Here is a 19,469-nt window from a genome sequence, read left to right on the forward strand (position 1 = left end):
CTATTGTTCAGACGCGCACTGACGCCGGCCCGTCTCCCGGGGTTCCTAAGGTTTCCTATCCAAACTGCGGGGTAAACATTGGGAATACATAAGAGTACAATCCAACGTCTACACACGTCGTTTTTTCGGAGCAGAAGTCGCTCCATGGCCCCACTGGCACCGACATGTTGAGTCTGCAGCGCCTAGCGGCCTGCCTGCTTCCTGAGCTCAGAGACTCAGAGGCAACATGGCGCACGGACTCTAACTACAGGGACTCTGCTCAATGTGCATTGCCTTTTCCATAGCGGCCTGGGATCCATAGAACAGGCACTTAGGCTACTTCCAGTGGCGTAAAACAAAAAAAACATCAACAGCAGCACCACATTTCTATTATTATAATCCACAATGCAGAATTTATTTTTGGTTATAAATAGATGCATTGGATAGAGAACATAAACGCATTGCACGGATATCCGACTCTGTGATTGCACCTGGGTGTGTGTCTGTGAGGGAGACGGTGAGGAGGGTGAGACAGGCCCCTTGCAGCGGGGGGTTGGGTGGCGGTGCCGATTGGTCGCTGTGCTCACCAACATAGGCAGTCTGGGCTTGTTTTATCATTACCGGGGGGGCACTCCGACAGCAGGCTCAAATCATGGTGTTAAAATAATATAAATAGATGATTGAAGATTGATAGTGACACGCCGGTTTTCCTCGCACTTGATGTGCTCGCAAATATAAATGTTCTAGTGCTTATTTTTTGCATTTAAAGTGACAGTTTTCATCAGGGCCGCCGCTGATGAGGCTGTGATGAAGGGGAGAGAATGAGAGCTGCGCTCTGGCCTAGCGCTGCTGCAGCTGGGAGTGTGCAGATCTGCCTCCACAAACCGAGGAAAATAGCCGCTTTAAGCGCAACAACGACAGATTCGCTGTCGGTTTCACGGTGACCGACGTCCAAATGGTGAGTTTTCGTGATCTTTCCCCACGTCGACGCGTTTTTAACTTGTTTCGATGAGTTCTTGTCCCAAGTTACCAGTAGCTATGTGGCTGTAGCCTGTTTGTGTAGTAGGTCTGTGGGAGACCCTTTCTCTGATGGCACAGTGTCACCACCTTTGCCGTAGCGTGTGCGCTCCTACGAATATACGAATCGGCGATCGCTTGTTTCTTTGCTTTATTATGATCGGTGAATGCTACCCGGACTGGTTTGGTTTAATAGTCATTGTCTGAAAGCAGCATGTCAGGAGTACTATCCTCTGTTTTGGCGACCGACGGCCTTTTGGAATGGAGGCCAGCCATGTCGGGTTATCGGTGAGCATGCAGCCCTACATGCCACCTATTCTTCTTGGAAGGCGTTCGTCGCTTTTATTGGGATTGTCGAAGTATTTTGTCTAAAAGGTAAAGGTCTTCACGGGTCGGTGATTCCCTTTCAATACCGGTCAGTGCGTGAAGCCATAATAAGAACTTGGAGGTTGCGTCTTGTTGTCCTGCTTTGAGTGTAAATATTGGTTCACCTGACACGAACCCTTTGTTTTTTGTCAGGAAAGAGCCATGACAACATGAATCAGTCTTACAGACGGGCTGTTAGGGGAGGCTCCGTGTTCGGCTCGGGTCAGCCAGAGCTACGGCCCCCCAATGGCCTCACCACTACTTCCTATGGAAACCAATGTGGCAGTCGAAGGCGCAGGTCGGGCCAACCGCCAGCCATGCAACTGCCATCCTCCAGCATCAAAGCAGCACCTGTCCCGGGCTACAGCCCCCCCGACCGGCCCCATTGTTTCAGCAGCCCGCTGCGGAGCCTTCAGGACCTCAACAGTCTGGTGAGCAGGGGGTCCGACCTGGGCGGGCCCCCCATGGACGTCCGCGCCAGGACTCACCGGCACTCACCGAGCCCCATCAGCAACGAGGAAGACGAGGAGGAGGAGGAGGAGGACGACGATGACGATGAGTTTGAGGCGCCGTCCGTCCATCTTCCGCCGTCGCCAGGCGCCGTCCAGACGGACGCCTTCGAGTCGATCCCGGAGCTGGACAAAAACGGGTTCCCTCCCCACAGCCCCGACAGCATGGACCGCTGCTCCCCGCTGCCGAACGGCTACCTCCACTTTGAGTCCACGCTGTTCGACGGCGGAGACCTCAAGGTGGAGGAGCGGGGGGGCGGCGGTAAAAAGGAGGACCTCTCCTCCTTCCACTCCTTTTCCCCCAGACCGGGTCTCCACCGCGGCCCGTCGGACCGTAAGACGGCCCCGGCCAGCTCCGGGCCGGACAAACAGAGCGTGTACAAACCGGGCGTCCTCAACCTCATGGCCCAGACCATTTCTGAACTCAACCCTACACTAAGCCCCAGCGCGCTGCCCGAGATCAGTATGGGAGAGGACTCGAGCGCGGGGGAGAACTCTGACAGCGACGCGGAGCTGTCCTTCAGCCCCGACCACGGGCTGGTCTCGCCGTCCGGCACCAACTCCAACGTGAGTGGCAGGCTCCCCGGTTACCCGCTCTTTAGCCTTCATCAAAAGCTTTCTTTTTCCTTTCTCTCATTGCTTTGGTTTTGTTACTGAACTGCTGGCGTCAGAATAGGAGGTTGCTCTTAATGTGTCTGGATCCCACCGGGTTCTTAACCTCGGAAGGCAGAGCAATGCACAGCTTGGATCAATTAATTGCAACTGTTTGGGAAGAAGTAAACACAGGCAGTAAAATGGTTTTTGTTTTGTTTACAATGCAACGCAATAATGAGTACAAGTCCATATCCAAAACATAATTCTATTATGTTGTTATCTTATTTAATTATTATTCTCCGCAGTCAAACAGCCCCAAGAAGAAGCTTCTGTCGGCGGTGAAGTATCTGAACGGAGACCTGGTCTGGGCTAAGTTCAACCGCCGTCCCTGGTGGCCCTGCCAGATCGCATCCGACACGCCGCAGGGGGTTCATACTAAAATGAAAGGTGAGGCGGAGATTCAACGGCTCCGGCTGGTTTGTTGTCTGGGCATCCTCAAACTGTATCCACCATTTGTACACCTTCGAGTCCCATGTCCAGCCTTATGTTTGTCTTAACGTTTTCCTTTCGTCTCTGTGTTAAGTTGCATGTTATCGACCGCGCATGCGCAGGAAGTGTGGTGGCGGTGCTCTGGGTGAACAATGGCGGCGGCCATGGTTGTGCGTGTAATATGCTAACGTTCAGTAAGAGCTTCAACTCGATCAACTGTTGTTGTGGTCATTGATTAATATCTGTTCCAGCACCGAGCCATCGCCCGTGCCGCTTGTATTTCCTGGAGACGATCGGTGAGGTAGCGGAGCGGGCCTGGGTCCCAGGGAAGGCCATTCTTCCTTTCCAGGGAGGTCACCAGTTCAACGAGCTCCCAGTGCTCCGACGGAGAGGGAAGCAGAAGGAGAAAGACTACAAGTATACGGTAAATAAATACCTGTTGGGATGCCCTGCAAACTTGTGATACTGCATACTGTAACGACAGCGATATAGTGTTGTTTATCTTCATTCTGACAAATGTACTTATTATAAGATGCTTTGGATAAAAGCATCTGCTAAATGCCCCAAGTGCAATTGTTATACCATGTTGGAGAATAGTTTTGACACAGAAATTTGACACATATTTTTGGACACATCATGGTAAATGGTATCAATTTTTATATTTTGAAGAAATGCGTACAAATTGCGTCCCCTCTGTAAAATTAAAGTTATAGATCAGATCAGTGGTTAACTGGGCTGTATTGGTTGATACTTAATCATGTGAAGAGTGAAGGATTGGAAGTGGTAGCATCACTGCAGCATCCCTCTGAAGCGTTTGTCATCCTCACACCAGATTCCCAAGAGTTTACTGACGGCCTGGAAGGTCAGCGTGACCGAAGCGGAGCGCTTAGGTCCCGGTCTCCGAACGGGTGCGGACGACGTGCTGGACGTGCCCCTCAACGGGGAGGTCGGCGACCCCGACCCGCTCCAGGGTCCGGACCCGACCGAGAACCCCCCGACTGAGGCTCACCGGCCGCTGTCCCCGGGCCCCGTCGGGCCCGCGTCGCCCGCCGCGACCCCCAACCGCACGGTGCCCCCTCCCTCCACTGTGCACCCCCCTGTTAGCTCCACTGTAAACCCCACTGTACACCCCACTGTAAACTCTACCGCCAACCAAGGCTTCCAAAAGAAGGCCTGTCGGAAGAAGAAGAAATGCCTGTCGGACATATTCGGCCACATCGTGGGGGGGTTGAAGGACTCCCCCACGATCCTGGACCTGGTCAGCCCGCTACCCAAAGCCCCGGACCCCGTCAGAGAGTCCCAGGACTCCCCCTACGCCGACCTGGACTCTATCCCCATGCTGAGTCGTCCCAAACGGACAGAGGGGTTTCCCACGCCGGAGACCCAGAGCGGCTCCAAAGCGGTCAAAAAGGAACAGGGTTCAACGCCGGGGAAGGGCGTTGGTGTTGAGGACACGAGCTCGCCGCCCGAGACGGCCGTGAACTCTGCCAAGGCCGCCAGAACCTCCGCAAACAAATCGGTTTGCCATGAGAAACGGTTAAGTCATTTAAAGTCCAACGCGGATTTGGACGGCTGTAAAAACGTACAAGACGGTTCTCTGGACCAGCACTCCCTGCACCTGCCCGCCAGCAGTCGGCTGATGACAACAGCGCTGAAGGCCGAGGAGGAGACGGGACTCAAGGACGCCCCGTCGACGGGCCACACCTCCACGAAGAGCCACAACAACGAGGGGGACGACAAGAACGATGAAGACGACGGCGACGGCGTGCTCAGCGACGCCGAGGCGGGGGCAGACCAGGTCTCGTCCTCCACCGGCCACAGCTCCCCCAAACGCCGCGCAAGGAAGCCCGACAAGAAGCGTGTCTGCAACGGCTCGCTGCCCAAGTCCCCGTCCCGGGGGTCCCGAGCGCCCGCCCTCGTGCCCCCGGCCAAGATCAAGACGGAGAACGTGGCGTCTGACCTGTCGGCCGGCTCCTCCCCCCCCTCCTCGCTCTCCCCGTTGGACGCCTTCCAGGAGGGCAAGGAGCTGACCTTCAGGTCTCTGGTGAAGGAGGAGGAGGGGGGGGGCAGCGAGGACGGCGACCAGAGCGCCTTCCAGCCGGACGCCAACTACATGTTCAGCACCTTCCTCATGCGGCTGAAGGACCGGCACGACACCCGCGAGCTGGAGGGCAGGCCGCTGGTGGTGCCCCGGCCCCCCGTCCTCATCAAGGAGGAGCCCCTGGTCATCCCCACCTCCCCGGGGGGTCCGAACCCACTACTGAAGGGCTCCGGCGCCGGCCCCCACCCGGGGGGCCGTAGCTCAGGGATCAAGGTGGAGAACGGCTGGCCGGGGAAGCCCCCCCTACTGCAGAACGCCACGGCGGCCAAGCCCAAGAAGAAGACCAAGGCCATCATGAAAAACGACACCTACAAATGTGAAGCGCTGCCGCTCCTCTCGCCGGCCGCCGGCGCCGACCGGCAGCGCAGGAAGCAGCGGATCCCCGCCAAGCTGAAGGTCAGCATCCCGGGGCTGTCCCCGGACCTGGCGGACATGGCGTACGGCCGGGAGTTCGTCAGCGGGCACGCCGACCTGGCGGAGCCCGGGTCCCGGGCGTCCCCGCCGGCCGCCGCCGCCCCCCCCGCCGCCCCCGGCCACCCCGGCATGAGCTGCGAATCCAAAGTGGCGCCCAAGAAGCGCTGGCAGCTGGCGGAGGGCCTGGCGGAGCGGGGCGGCGGGGGCGGGCCCGCGGGGGGCCGGCCGGGCGGCCAGGTCAACGGGGGGGCGTGCACGGACAGCGCCGGGTTCAGCCCGGGCTCCCCCCAGGTCACGCTGGGCGACGGAAACCTGTCGGAGGACTGCTCCAACGTCTCGGATTCCAGCGGTAAGGGCGGGAACGGCGCTGTGGACGATGAGCGCTGCTGCGGCTGCTCCTGTGGTTGTTGTGGTTGTTGTTGTGGTTGTGGTCGTTGTTCTGGTTGTTGTGGTGGTGGTGGTTGTGGTTGTGGTCGTTGTTCTGGTTGTTGTGGTTGTGGGTGTGGTTGTGGTTGTGGTTGTTGTGGTGGTTGTGGTGGTTGTGGTTGTGGTGGTCTGAGTGATAAACAGCTGACGGTGTGTTTACTTCCCCTCAGACAAGCGTCTGCGCAGACCCAGTAAGAGACTCCTGGAGGCCAGCGACGAGCGCGAACCAATAACGTCCCCAAAGAAGAAATCAAAGAGGAACGCTGAACCCTCCAGAATGGTAATATTAATAATTCATACATAAATATATTCGGCTCTTGCACAGAGCTCTGTGGAATAGAGCTCTCTTCTGTAATGAGTCTATAACCCAGGTCAAGTTTGTAGAAGTTATTCTGCGTTTCTTTTATGCGTATGTGTAGGTGCAACTTTACATACTGGCTTATAATATCAAACCATTTTTTTGTGTAAGCTTTACAAATGCAGGTATAGGTTATTATAGAGACTGCTTTATACATTGAGGTTTCTGTGGTATCAATATAATGTATAGATTTACACATTAAGTATATGCTACACGTGAACCTCCTAAGATGGTGCAATTTGATCCTCGGGATATTGCCCATTATCCCATGATTGAGAGCTCAAACTCGGGACATTGTTTTCGCTCGTGTAACGACTGTCATGCTAATAAAAAAAATAAACTGCTAATAAAAAAAAAATAATCCCTGCAAAAAGTATTATCTTGTTTATATTTGGAGTGTTCACGTGTAGTGTATACTAAAACAATTCTTCACCTCCGGCTCAGTGAATAGGGGGGGCTACTCCCCACTATTCACCGAGCCCTCGGCGTATAATTGTTAAATAACTGGGGTTTCTGCGGTATCAATGTAATGTATCCACATAACATAGTGTGTGTGTGTGTGTGTGTGTCTGTGTGTCTGTGTCTGTGTCTGTGTCTGTGTCCAGACCAGCGAAGCAGACAGCAGCCCGGAGACCCCCAGTCCGGCGGCAGACCCCCCCTGTCCCCGCACTCCGACCGTGACCTCATCCTCCAGCCTGGGCTCCGTCCCCCCCCACGCCAGGGGCCCCGGGGCCCGGGGCCGCCTGCAGGAGGACTGCGCCCCCCGGCCGCCCTCCCCCTGCGCCTCCTCCTCCTCCTCCCCCTCCTCCCCCGAGACGGGCGAGGGCCTCGATCTACCTCCAGACCCCTGTGAGTGGCCCCCCCAGAAAGGACTCTCTTTCCCTCCGTTTTCCTTCGACGCGTTCCAGGACTATCTCCGTAAAGACGGACGCGTTGGGAGAACGCAGCGAGCTGTAGGAACGCTGTGGTTCATAATGAGGGCGCTGGCTCTCCACAAAAGAGAAGTGGAGTGCATCCAGCCTGCGCGCTGTAAACTAACATTCATTCGAGATAGTAGTTGTTAACCCTTTTTAGATTGAGCAGAAATACTTTTTAATGTAGTTAGTAATTCAATTTGGACGGTCGGCCCCAACGCACAAGACTTGCGCGTTTTCACCAAAGAATCGGTTCCGTGTGGACGGGGCCCGAGCCGCGCTAGAACCAGGGAGGGTGGGCTGAGGTGAGGGCCGATGCAGGAGGACACTTCTTACCCTCCCCCACCCCCTCCCCAACGCCCTTACGCACTTATTATGTGTTGTACGTCCTGGCACTTAAAAATAGGTGTAGCATGGTGTAGCGTCTTATCCTGGCTATCTTTTAAGTTGGGGAATGGGTTCACCCAACAGTTGTTTCTATGAACATCCTTACTGCACCGACAGCGACATATTGTTTCTCTTTCTTCTGACAAATGTACTTATTGTTAGTTGTTTTGGATAAGCGTCTGATAAATGTAAATGTACTTTACATTACATCTCTAACTGTTGTTGTTTTGATGTTAAACCTGCGTTTCCTGGGGCAGCCCTAGAGCTCTTGAGAGGGGGAAGCCCTTTCTGCGTTCACGCTAAATCATTGCTCATTCTCTGCCCGTCATCCAGAGTGTACTGCGATGATGAGCTGTGATAATAAACTTGTCACTGGAGCACGTACGAGTATTCCTCTGTCATTAAAGTGTATTTACTTCATAGCGTCAGCATCCCAAGAGAGGAAAAGGCCAAGGAAACTCTCCCAGCGGATCCTGGAATGCACCATAGAAGAAGTGTCTCTCGCTCCCGCCAACAAGAAGGTACAAAGATGGCATGTTGACAAAACTGTAAGAATGTGTCATTTATTTTACGGTAACCCTGCAGTGTTACACGACTTAACCTCGTGTGTTTCTCTCCTTCAAGGAGGCCAAGAGACTCTGTGGGATTACCTCAGAGGAGAAGAAGACCGCCGCAGACACTCAGGTAGCAGAGACACACGACTGAAACCGCGTGGTTGAAGGGAAAGCATCACAATTTCCTCTGTTCTCACACTAGCCCGTAGCTAGCTATGACGTCACCGGTATTTCTGTAGAGCTAAAAGGAAAAATCGAACCTAAATATAACTGTATACAAAATCAGCGGCTGGGAACTTCCCAGAGACGAGTCGGTTCTTAATCCAGTCGAGACTCGTTCCACGGTGTCTGCCGTCTGCGACATTTGTTGGTGCATGTGCGAGCCGACCACAACCCCCCCACCGATTGCGGGGGTTCAGTTTTTTTGGGGGGGGGGGGGGGGGGGGGTGTAGAAGTTTCAGTTTCAGTCGAAAGAAGGTGTCAGAAGGTCCTCTGCTCTGCCCCCTGACGAGCGTCTCTCTCTGTCAGGACGACCTCATGAAGAAAGAGCCGGTCGCCCAGAGCATCGCCAGCCCCCCCAGCCCCGCCGCCAGCCCCCCAGGACCCAGGGGCCCGCCGGGGGTCTTCCTCCCGGCCGAGCCTTCCCCCCCGACCGGGTTCAGGACGCCCAAGATGGAGGGGGAGGGCTGCGGCTCGGAGGCGGGGCCAACCCTGGCCAATGGGACGCTTGCTACCAAACCCCAGGTCGGCATGCTCTTACGGTCCTATGATGTCCGTAATGACCCATTCATCTCTATCGCTCTATCTGGGTCTACCTATATCGCTCCATCTCTATTACTATCTCTTATTTCTATATAGCAGCACTCCAAACCAGTTGCTTTGCTTATTTGATGAATTTGTATTTATTCAAATGATTCATGCTTGTTTTGGGTAATATCTTCATTCAGTCAGTCGCTTTGGACAAAAGCGTCAAATCAACTATGCTAAATCAACGGTGTGTGATGGTTGAGAGCTCAGTCGACCTCCGAGCCCACCTCACCCTCTCCTGCTTCCTGCTCCCTTCAGGGGCTGAGTCCCGGGGTGAACCACAGCTTCCACTCCCACGCGGACGTGAAGGGACGAGCGGGCGCCACCACTCTGAAGGAGAACGTGTGCCAGGTGAGGCCTTGGCTCCATCGGCCTGAGAGACTCTGAACGCCCTTCGTTCAGAAGCACATCGACAAGTGACCGCCTTTCCTCTCTCGTGTGTGTGTGTGTGTGTGTGTGTGTGTAGATGTGTGAGCGGACCGGGGAGCTGGTTCTGTGTGAAGGCCAGTGCTACGGAGCCTTCCATCCGCAGTGCCTGGGCTTGGCCGTCGCTCCCAAGAGGAAGTTCATGTGTCGTGAATGCAGCTCAGGTGGGTGGACTCACATTGTTTAGGGGTTCAGCTCGTCTCCACGAGCAAGTTGATGAACGTATCCGGTTTCAGTTTCACGCTGGGCTGTGGTCAAAAGGTTCACTCCCTTAGTCTTAGGTTTCTTTTATCGTTATTCGTCAGTGCAGGGAGGGCATGTGTGTAAAAAGCTGCAGGATGAGATTCACTACATGTTATGTCCAGCATGGACGTATGAAAGCTAGTACACGCTTGCCCCCTTCCCACAAGGCTTTGGCAAATAGTCGTAGTTAAACACTCGATCTGTAAGTAGCATTGCAACCTCCTGGGAGTAGCAGTGTGTAAGATTACGTACCCTATTTAGAAAATATTGGTTTCTATTTTCAACGCCATTTTTCCTCTGACATTCAAAGCTCTTAACTGACGCAAATCCGTAACCGGATTCTTGAAAAACAAATCTGTAAATAAATCCAAACGTGTTTCTGACTCCCTCTCAGGTGAGCACGCGTGCTACGTGTGCAAGAAGCCGGGCAGCGGCGTGAAGCGCTGCGTGATTCCCATGTGTGGGAAGTTCTACCACACGGACTGCGTCATGGCCTCCTCCACCAGCCAGCCGCAGGGAAAAGGCTTCCGCTGCTCCCTGCACGTCTGCCTGGCCTGCCACATCGCCAACCCCCTCAGCCTCTCCAGCTCCAAAGGTAGGACGCCGCCGCCGCCGCCGCCGCCGCCGCCGCTTTCTGTCCCATAGACAGAAAGTCATCCGATTAAAACGTCACCCACGAGTATATACACATGTTTATAATAAAGTATGTTTGACTAAAAGTAATTCCAGTGTTTCCAGGATAAAATTTGAAGTCTATGTTTTCGGTAACCATACAGTGTCAAACATGAAACATACTTATTTGTCGACATAATGACGATTATTATAAAAGCATTACTTAAGTTATTTTACTCCTTACACCTTGTTCACACTACCTCCGTCCGTCGACGGATGTCATTGACTTTGCACGGGGCGCTCGCGAAATGCATTGTGGATCCTGAGTCAAAAAGTTGAGAAATGTTCAACTTTTCAGGCAGCGACGGATCCGTCGGCCAATCAGACTGCGTTATGCAAATATACGCAAGGACACTGTCCAATGAAATCGCCTTTGTAATACAACCCGGAAAAAAGCCCCCATCCGTCGACGGACACATGTGGTGTGAACAAGGTGTTAATCAACAGCATACTGATGCCGACAACACATTCACCTCGTTAAAAAATGGTCAAAGTAATATCTTGATTCCGACGGGTGATATTGGTGCTCCAGTCTCTCCTCCTGGCTGACTGTCTCTCCTCCTCCTGGCTGACTGTCTCTCCTCCTGGCTGACTGTCTCTCCTCCTGGCTGACGGTCTCTCCTCCTGGCTGACTGTCTCTCCCTCTGGCTGACTGTCTCTCCTCCTGGCTGACTGTCTCTCCTCATGACTGACTGTCTCTCCTCCTGGCTGACTGTCTCTCCTCCTGGCTGACGGTCTCTCCTCCTCCTGGCTGACGGTCTCTCCTCCTGGCTGACTGTCTCCTCCTGACTGACGGTCTCTCCTCCTGGCTGACGGTCTCTCCTCATGGCTGACGGTCTCTCCACCTGTGGCTCCGCAGGTCGTCTGGCCCGCTGTGTGCGCTGTCCCGTGGCCTACCACGCCAACGACAACTGCATGCCCGCCGGCAGCCTGGTGCTGGCCAACAACAGCTTCCTCTGCCCCAACCACTTCACGCCACGCAAGGGCTACAAGAACCACGAGCACATCAACGTCAGCTGGTGCTTCGTCTGCTCTGAAGGTCAGCACGGGGCCGGTGGACAGGGGGGGGAAGAGATGTACTCATATCAACTCTTCCACTCAGTGATGAATGTGTGACGGGGAGTACTGGGGGCAGGATAGTGTAGTCTGTAGTTTAGTGTTGGACGACCCAGTCCCAAGGTTCCGGGTTCGAACCTCCGACTAGTCACTACCTGTATCCTGTGCCCTTGAGCTGGATGCACGTTCAACCCCTACCTAATTTATTTATGGCTCCTGGCAAAGGTTCAATAAAAAAATCAAAGTCCCTTCGGCCAAAAGCTTCTGCTGATGACTCAATAGCAGACGTGTGAATCTGGTTTCTCTTCAGGGGGAAGTCTCTTGTGCTGTGAATCCTGTCCAGCTGCGTTCCACCAGGAGTGTCTGAACATCCAGATGCCCCAGGGCAGCTGGTTCTGTAACGACTGCAAGGCCGGGAAGAAGCCGCGCATCAAGGACATCCTGTGGGTGAAATGGGCTCGCTACAGGTAAGGCCTCCGATCATCTCCCTGTATCCTAGTGACCGGAACAGTGTGGTCGGCTTGTTTTACTCATGTTGAAAGAGGCGTTGCCACTTAAAGCAGAAAGATTGGTCCAGGTCATCGGAGGAATGCCGTTTGGTCGTTCAGGATATTACTTTGGATCCTGCTTCACGGCTAATTTCCGGGCGAATGTCTTTGATTAATAAAGAACATCTTATCTTAATTGACGTCATAAATGGCGCTAATCCGCTCTGTGTGAGCCTGTTGGACTCTGTGAGGCTGAGCTCCATGTTAACCCCGCCAGTGTGTGAGGATGTTAACATCTCACATGTTGGTTGGTTCAAGCGTACTGTGATGGACTTGGATGTGAAGCACGAATAAACACGTTCAGTTCTGATGGTGGCTGGGACTTTGGGCTTCAAAATTTGGCTAGGATTAAAGATTCAAGAATTTATTTGTCACATGTGTAATTTGTTGAACAAAAAGTAGTGAAATGTGGATTGCGACTTCAACTCCCAACTGTGAAAAGTTATAATAATAGAAAAGTTTGAAGATAGAAAAAAAAAGGATGGAGGATTAAATAAAATAATGTTTATGAAGAGGGGGGATTTATGCATTCATTGTCCGTATGGCTTGGGGGGGGAAACCTCTTCTTAGTCTACTTTAGTTAACATGGTGGACCCCCCCCCCCCCCGTGCGTTGATCAGGTGGTGGCCGGCCGAGGTCTGCCTGGCCAAAGACGTCCCGGAGAACACCCTGCGGATGAAGCACGAGGTGGGAGAGTTCCCCGTTCAGTTCTTCGGCTCCAAGGACTTCGTGTGGACCTACCAGGCGAGGGTCTTCCCCTACATGGAGGGCGACACGCACAACATCGAGAAGATGGGCAAGGGCGCGGACGCCATCTACAAGAAAGGTGCGCAGAGTTGTTTATGGGATGCTCGGGTTGTAAAGGTTTATATGACTCGAGGTAGAGCGGGTTGGCTGGTAACCTGAAGGTTGCTGGTTCGATCCCCGACTCCTCCTAGCTGAGTGTCGAGGTGTCCTTGAGCAAGGCACCTAACCCTAACTGCTCCCGACGAGCTGTCTGTCGCCTTGCATGGCTGACTCCGCCGTCGGTGTGTGAATGTGTGCGTGAATGTTTGGCAGTATTGTAATGCGCTTTGAGAGGCCACTGGTTAGGAAAGCAGGTATAAATGAAGTCCATTTATTTATTAGGGGTGATTTTCTGTGTATAATTTCAGTGTCTAAGACTATGTTAGTGTAACTGGCAGTACCTGAGCGGAAAGAGCAGCGAGCCTGAAGGGTTTCTCCTGACCTGTGCCTGTCTCCCCCTCAGCCCTGACGGTGGCCGCGGAGCGCTTCAGAGAGCTGACGGCGGAGAAGGAGATGAGACAGCTGCAGGAGGACCGGAAGAACGACAAGAAGCCCCCTCCCTACAGGCACATCAAGGTACTGCGCCCAGAGCCCTTCCTGGCAACGCCCTCCCTGTGGAAGGCTCAACGATTTGAATCAGGCTGAACCTGATGAAGTTATACAGAAAATCATCAAGTATATACATATGTATATAATACATAAATATAATATGTGCATGTGACTAAATGTATTTCCAGGATACAATTTAAGTCTATGTTTTTGGTAACCAAATATGTTTTTTATTATTTTATTATTTTTCCTTTATTTCTTCTCCCCAGGTGAACCGACCGATCGGCAAGGTGCAGATCATCACGGCAGACCAATCGGAGATCCCGCGCTGCAACTGCAAGGGGTCGGACGAGAGCCCGTGTGGCGTGGACTCGGAGTGCATCAACCGCATGCTGATGTACGAGTGCAGCCCCCAGGTGTGTGTGGCCGGGGAACGCTGCCAGAACCAGGCCTACACCAAGCGGCAGTACTCCCCCGTGGAGATCTTCAGGACGCTGGCCCGGGGCTGGGGCCTCAGGGCCATCCTCGACATCAAGAAGGTACGAGCGAGTCACCATGATGGGGAGTCACGGTACTCCCGGAGCAGTGGGCTGCCGCGATGCAGCGCCCGGGGAGGCTCGGGATTCGAGGTAGCGGACTGAGCTGAGCCTCCGTGGAGGACGTCCCTGGTACTGAACGTGTTCTCCGTCCTCCTCCGTCCCCAGGGAGCCTTTGTGAACGAGTACGTCGGGGAGGTGATAGACGAAGAGGAGTGTCGCGCCAGGATCCGCCACGCGCAGGAGAACGACATCTGTAACTTCTACATGCTTACACTGGACAAGGTGAGCTCCTTTTTTATATTTAGATTAAATGTATCAGCAAGAGCTTATTCATCAGACTAGCCTATATCCGATTCAGTGAATGCATGTTTAATTCCGACTACTGTAGTTCTAATTGATTAGTCTACTTGAATTAAAGTTTCAAATCGCCGTGTTTCGTTATTATTGCGATACGATCATACCTTTAAGGGTATTTCCAGCAACGGACATTTTCTGGTAATTACATTAACCAGCCAAAATAAATTTAAACCTTACTTTTATTAAACCGTATTGTTAGCATGAGTTCTGATTCCCTTCCTGCCTCTAGCGTGAGTTTGTGTTCCCTGCTGAAACGCTCGGCAATTAAATAAGTATTAGTCAGCGTTCCTCATCATTTGCTCATGGCTGCGTGCTGGTGGCTCACTAAGGATTTCTTGTTGCTAGCTTGGTATGCATTAGAGTTGTTCCGATACCATTATTTTTATTTTTTTCATTCCCGATACCGATTTCCATTTCTGAACTTTAGTATTGGCCGATACAGAGTATTACCGCTACAGCATCCAGCATTGTATGTAGTCAATGAGCTGGTCACGTGATGGTGAAGTATCGGGGTAGTTTCGGATGCTGGTATCGCTATGGGAACAACTGTAGGATGCATAGTGGATCTGAATGCTTTCTCCCGATCCCCCGTAGGACCGGATCATCGACGCGGGGCCCAAGGGGAACCAGGCGCGCTTCATGAATCACTGCTGCCAACCCAACTGTGAGACGCAGAAGTGGACGGTGAACGGGGACACCAGGGTGGGGCTGTTCGCCATCCAGGACATCCCCCAAGGTCCGCCCACATCCGCCTCCTCCTTGTCTTGTTTTGTTGATACTGGCGAAGTTGAAATGATGTTATTGATTGCAATGCACGATGAAAATGATGGTCTGTAAGAAGATGGTGTGGCGCCTGTTCACTGTACGAACCGCCCCTGGAACAGGTGTGGAGCTGACCTTCAACTACAACCTGGAGTGTCTGGGCAACGGGAAGACGGTCTGCAAGTGTGGAGCCCCAAACTGCAGCGGGTTCCTGGGGGTCCGGCCAAAGGTACCGGCCGGTTACGTCACCGCAGTTAGTTAGTTCCACCCTACATCTAGGTAGACACACCCACTGGGGATGTCACTAGGGCACAGGGAAACCCCGATGTTCAAACCGCTTGTAATGGCTGATCACACTCGCATCTGGTGGCATGATATCACCCCTTTAGCGGCAGAACACTCACTAATGTTGCTCCTCTACGGACCGCATGAGTCACCCCGTTTTGTACCGGCATGCCCCGCCTGATCTCCTAGAACGTTCTATCCTTGTTCCGCAGAACCGGCCGTCGGCAGAGAAGCTCAAGCTGAGGGAGGGCAAGAAGAAGCTCCCCATGAAGAAGAAGAGCAAGCCGGAGCTGACCAAGGAGAGGGAGGATGAGTGCTTCAGCTGCGGGGACGCCGGTCAGATCGTGTCCTGCAAGAAGCCCGGCTGTCCCAAGGTGTACCACGCAGACTGCCTCAACCTGGCCAAGAGGCCGGCAGGTGAGTTACGCGTGTGGACATACAGGTCGTCCATTTAAACGGTCTCATGGCCGGCTGAGGCTTCACAACTTCCAACCACCCTAGAATGGGAGGCTTGACGATGCTGAACAATCCTATCTCAACTAGACTAGCCTGTCTAGCCCCCCGAGTCATGGGTGCATTTTAATCCACAACGTGTTTTTCATGTCATTAATTTATGAAAAGTAAATAATTTGTAAAAACATGAATTATTTTTGTACTTTAGTCTAAATTGCAAGCCTTTACCAATCGGAAAGTGCTTAATTATTGATATAATATAAACTATTATTCTGTACCACAGAATGAGAAATTCATTGATAACCTGCTGATATCATCGTGATATTTGGTGTGTTGCGTGACGGTTGTGGTCCCGTTTGGCGTGTTGCGTGACGCTGGTGTCCTGTGTGGCGTGTTGCGTGACGGTTGTGGTCCCGTTTGGCGTGTTGCGTGACGCTGGTGTCCTGTGTGGCGTGTTGCGTGACGGTTGTGGTGTCCTGTGTGCCGTGTTGCGTGACGGTGGTGTCCTGTGTGCCGTGTTGCATGACGGTGGTGTCCTGTGTGGCGTGTTGCGTGACGCTGGTGTCCTGTGTGCCGTGTTGCGTGACGGTTGTGGTCCCGTTTGGCGTGTTGCGTGACGGTGGTGTCCTGTGTGGCGTGTTGCGTGACGGTTGTGGTGTCCTGTGTGCCGTGTTGCGTGACGGTTGTGGTGTCCTGTGTGCCGTGTTGCGTGACGGTTGTGGTGTCCTGTGTGGCGTGTTGCGTGACGCTGGTGTCCTGTGTGCCGTGTTGCGTGATGGTGGTGTCCTGTGTGCCGTGTTGCGTGACGCTGGTGTCCTGTGTGGCGTGTTGCGTGACGCTGGTGTCCTGTGTCCCTCAGGGCGGTGGGAGTGTCCCTGGCACCAGTGCGACGAGTGCGGCAAAGAGGCGGCCTCGTTCTGCGAGATGTGCCCCAGCTCGTACTGCAAGGAGCACCGCGACGGCATGCTGTTCATCTCCAAGCTGGACGGCAAGCTGTCCTGCAGCGAGCACGACCCCTGTGGCCCGGACCCGCTGGAGCCCGGGGAGATCCGCGAGTACACCGCCCCGGTGGCCCCCGCCGCCATGGGCCCGTCTCCCTTCCCTAAAGCGGGGGCTCCTCCGGGGCCCGGGGCCACCGCCGACGCCAACGCCGCCGCTCCCCAGCCCGCCGTGGGATCGGCCGTGGGATCGGCCGCCGGATTGGCCGTCGCGGCCTCGGCCAAGCCGCTCCCCCCTCCCCGTCTCTACATCAACACCAAGACGGCCACCTCCAGCTTCCTGCCCACTGGCCGCGCCTACGGGTCGGACGGCTCCGAGGGGCCCGTCTCGTCCCCCGAGGGCTCGTCCAAGGTCCCGGGCGAGGAGGAGGAGGAGGAGGTGGAGGACGAGGAGGTGGAGGACGAGGAGGACGAGGAGGTGGAGGACGAGGAGGAGGAGGAGGAGGTGGAGGACGGGGAGGTGGAGGACGGGGAGGTGGACGAGGACGAGGAGGACGAGGAAGGGGGCGGCGGTGAGGAGGAGGACGATGAGGATGATGAGGAGGATGAGGAAGATGAGGATGATGATGATGATGATGACGCGATGGAGATTGTGGAGGACGAGGAGGACAATAATCCACAGTATGGTGGGAAAGAGGTGGAGGAGGATGAGGATGAAGATGGGGAGGTATACAACTCATGGGGTGATTATGTGGAGGGTGAGGAAGACGACGGTGAAGTGGAGGGCAGTGATATGGGCGAATTGGGGAGGGTTGAGGATGAGTGACAGTTGCCGAGCCCATCCATCCATCCATTCATCCGTCCATCCATCCATCCACCCACAGATCTCTTCCTTTGACTGAAGTTGACCAAGCATTCCTAAGAAATGACATCAGCCACGACGCGCCGTAGACATTTTATTTTGGAGGAGGGACAAGGATGGGGGTAGGGACGATGGCTGAGAGACTTTATCCACTTGGTACTGAAGTTGAATGCAACACTGCCTTCATGTGGGGGTGCTGCGCAGCCTTCCGGCCCCCCTGGGTCGGAGACTCCGGGGGGTGTACTGGTGCTATAGCCCGAGGACTCGCCCCATCGGCCCGTTTATACTAACTGTTGATATGCTTATTTCTGTCTGGTGCTGTCATGTTGTTTGTTTTTTTTTCTCAAAAAGTTGTTTACATTTTTTTGTTGCCTTTTTTTTTTATGTTCGGAGTACAAAAAAAATTATGAGAAAACCTCAACTTGTCACTTACTGTCATCACATGGCCATCCTATCATGTAGTTTTTGACTTGTCGTTTTGAGTACAAGCGTTGTCAGAATCATGTTTTTCATCGTTCAATGTTAAAACTGAGAGGTAACAACTGCTTGGTTCATACAAGGATGGGTGAGAATAAACCATTTAAATACAAATTTAATGTAAAATGTTGTTTTTCCAGGAGGAGTCAACAAACCAGTACGTTTGGAACAGCTCAGGCAGGCCAGTGATTGCTGCAGGACACAGTGCTTAACGATGACACTATAGCTAACGATGCAGACATTGTCGTGTTGCTATGGGAACGATTTCAGAGGGAACGGTTTTTGAAACAGGAACCTTGATCTCTGTTCAACACTAATTACCGGGCGTTTGGTTCGGAGCACTGTTGAAATACAATTCTTACAGATTCAGAAATCAGCAGTTCCATCATAAGCAGTCTCATCATAAGTAAGTGTCATTGTTTTTTAAATAACCCAAATTTCCCTGGATCCGATTTATCTCACATGGCGGTCAGTTTTCTATATCTACTTTACAGATATCCTTGTACTTAAATTCAACAATTTGAACGATTTGAAATCTGTGATATGGTGCTGGAATCCCTTTGCCACATAATCCAAGAAACTGCAGCCAAATATAGATTGGCCAAAGCAAGCACTGGGCGACGGGATAGCGAAGAGTGGATTATTGTACTTCTGTCCAGGCAGCTGCTCCATCACGTTGTTGACTTGTGTTTTCCAAGCTGAGCGTCTTTCAGATATTTTGTCGTGCTTTAAGTTGTATTTGGTCATGTCTGCTTTGGTTTTGTTCTCAATCCATTTGAGTATAAAGTATTATTTATTTCTGATGGGAAAGTCATGGTTAGTTTACCTTTTTCTTTTTTTTTTGGCTGTGGTGGCCATGTAGATGATAATCTGTGTTTTTCGGTTATCTACTCGGACACAAACTTTTGTCTCCAACAAAAACGGTTTTAGAAAGGTATTAAATATGGTCAAGGGATTTCAAACCAATGTCAAAGCAGTGGAAATGGGATTTGAATGTCATTGTAAAAAAAAAAAAAAAAAAAAGGATCAAACCTATAAAGTAATTGAGTGTTGGGTAAAATCAAAAGAATGTACTGCATTTGCAGGTTTTTGGGGGAAATATTTCCATGAAGCACTTCTAGTTTACACTGCATATTTATCAGTTGGTCACCACACTTAATAGACATGCAGGTAATGTAGGCCTACCATTTTGTTACTGAGTTTTGTACTTCTCAATAGTCTTTTACATTGTCATGTATAATATTTGTAAGCACAATACCAACTGAGTTTCATCCATTGTTGACTCCTTTCCTCATTGGGTAAATCTTGCAAAGAAATGTTTTAATCAAACTGTACTGTGCTCAAGAATAATCTATGTGTTAGTAAAGTTTTACGACAGTAGCATTTTAATCAAATTCTATGTTACCCCTTTCTGGCTTATTTAATTAACCCAATCCAATGAACAATACATAAGTCAGATAGCATATACACCATCAATATCAGATCTAGAAGATTAAAATGGCCAACAGCAGTTCCTCCGAGTAGGGTCCAGCTGCAACCCCGGAGAACAACACCTTGGCGTGACAACAACCCATGCGCGACGGAAGTACTCTGGTGTGACG

At 52.5% G+C, this 19,469-nt stretch overlaps 1 protein-coding gene across 1 annotated transcript; it reads left to right on the forward strand.

Annotated features, from left to right (window-relative positions):
* Nucleotides 1-951: 951 nt before the first annotated feature.
* On the forward strand, nt 952-19,462 carry nsd1a (nuclear receptor binding SET domain protein 1a). Its single transcript, XM_056600151.1, has 24 exons — nt 952-1,371; nt 1,516-2,438; nt 2,771-2,912; nt 3,206-3,378; nt 3,787-5,818; nt 6,066-6,175; nt 6,859-7,102; nt 7,978-8,075; nt 8,179-8,238; nt 8,637-8,852; nt 9,174-9,266; nt 9,382-9,505; nt 9,979-10,179; nt 11,116-11,295; nt 11,623-11,779; nt 12,481-12,686; nt 13,110-13,222; nt 13,465-13,734; nt 13,900-14,016; nt 14,686-14,827; nt 14,976-15,082; nt 15,351-15,555; nt 16,451-16,968; nt 17,098-19,462. Exons 1-24 carry the CDS (start codon nt 1,164-1,166, stop codon nt 17,353-17,355), a joined length of 6,897 nt encoding a protein of 2,298 aa, XP_056456126.1. The 5' UTR covers nt 952-1,163; the 3' UTR covers nt 17,356-19,462.
* The last annotated feature ends 7 nt before the right edge of the window (nt 19,463-19,469 follow it).

The sequence above is a fragment of the Gadus chalcogrammus genome, chromosome 10 (genome assembly GCF_026213295.1).
Source record: "Gadus chalcogrammus isolate NIFS_2021 chromosome 10, NIFS_Gcha_1.0, whole genome shotgun sequence".
NCBI classification, from domain to species: domain Eukaryota; kingdom Metazoa; phylum Chordata; class Actinopteri; order Gadiformes; family Gadidae; genus Gadus; species Gadus chalcogrammus.

Coding starts and splice junctions, on each gene's coding strand:
- nsd1a (XM_056600151.1), top strand. CDS start 1,164: ATGCTACCCGGACTGGTTTGGTTTAATAGTCATTGTCTGAAAGCAGCA. Junction 1,372..1,515: donor CGAAGTATTTTGTCTAAAAG/GTAAAGGTCTTC, acceptor GTTTTTTGTCAG/GAAAGAGCCATGACAACATG. Junction 14,017..14,685: donor ACATGCTTACACTGGACAAG/GTGAGCTCCTTT, acceptor GATCCCCCGTAG/GACCGGATCATCGACGCGGG.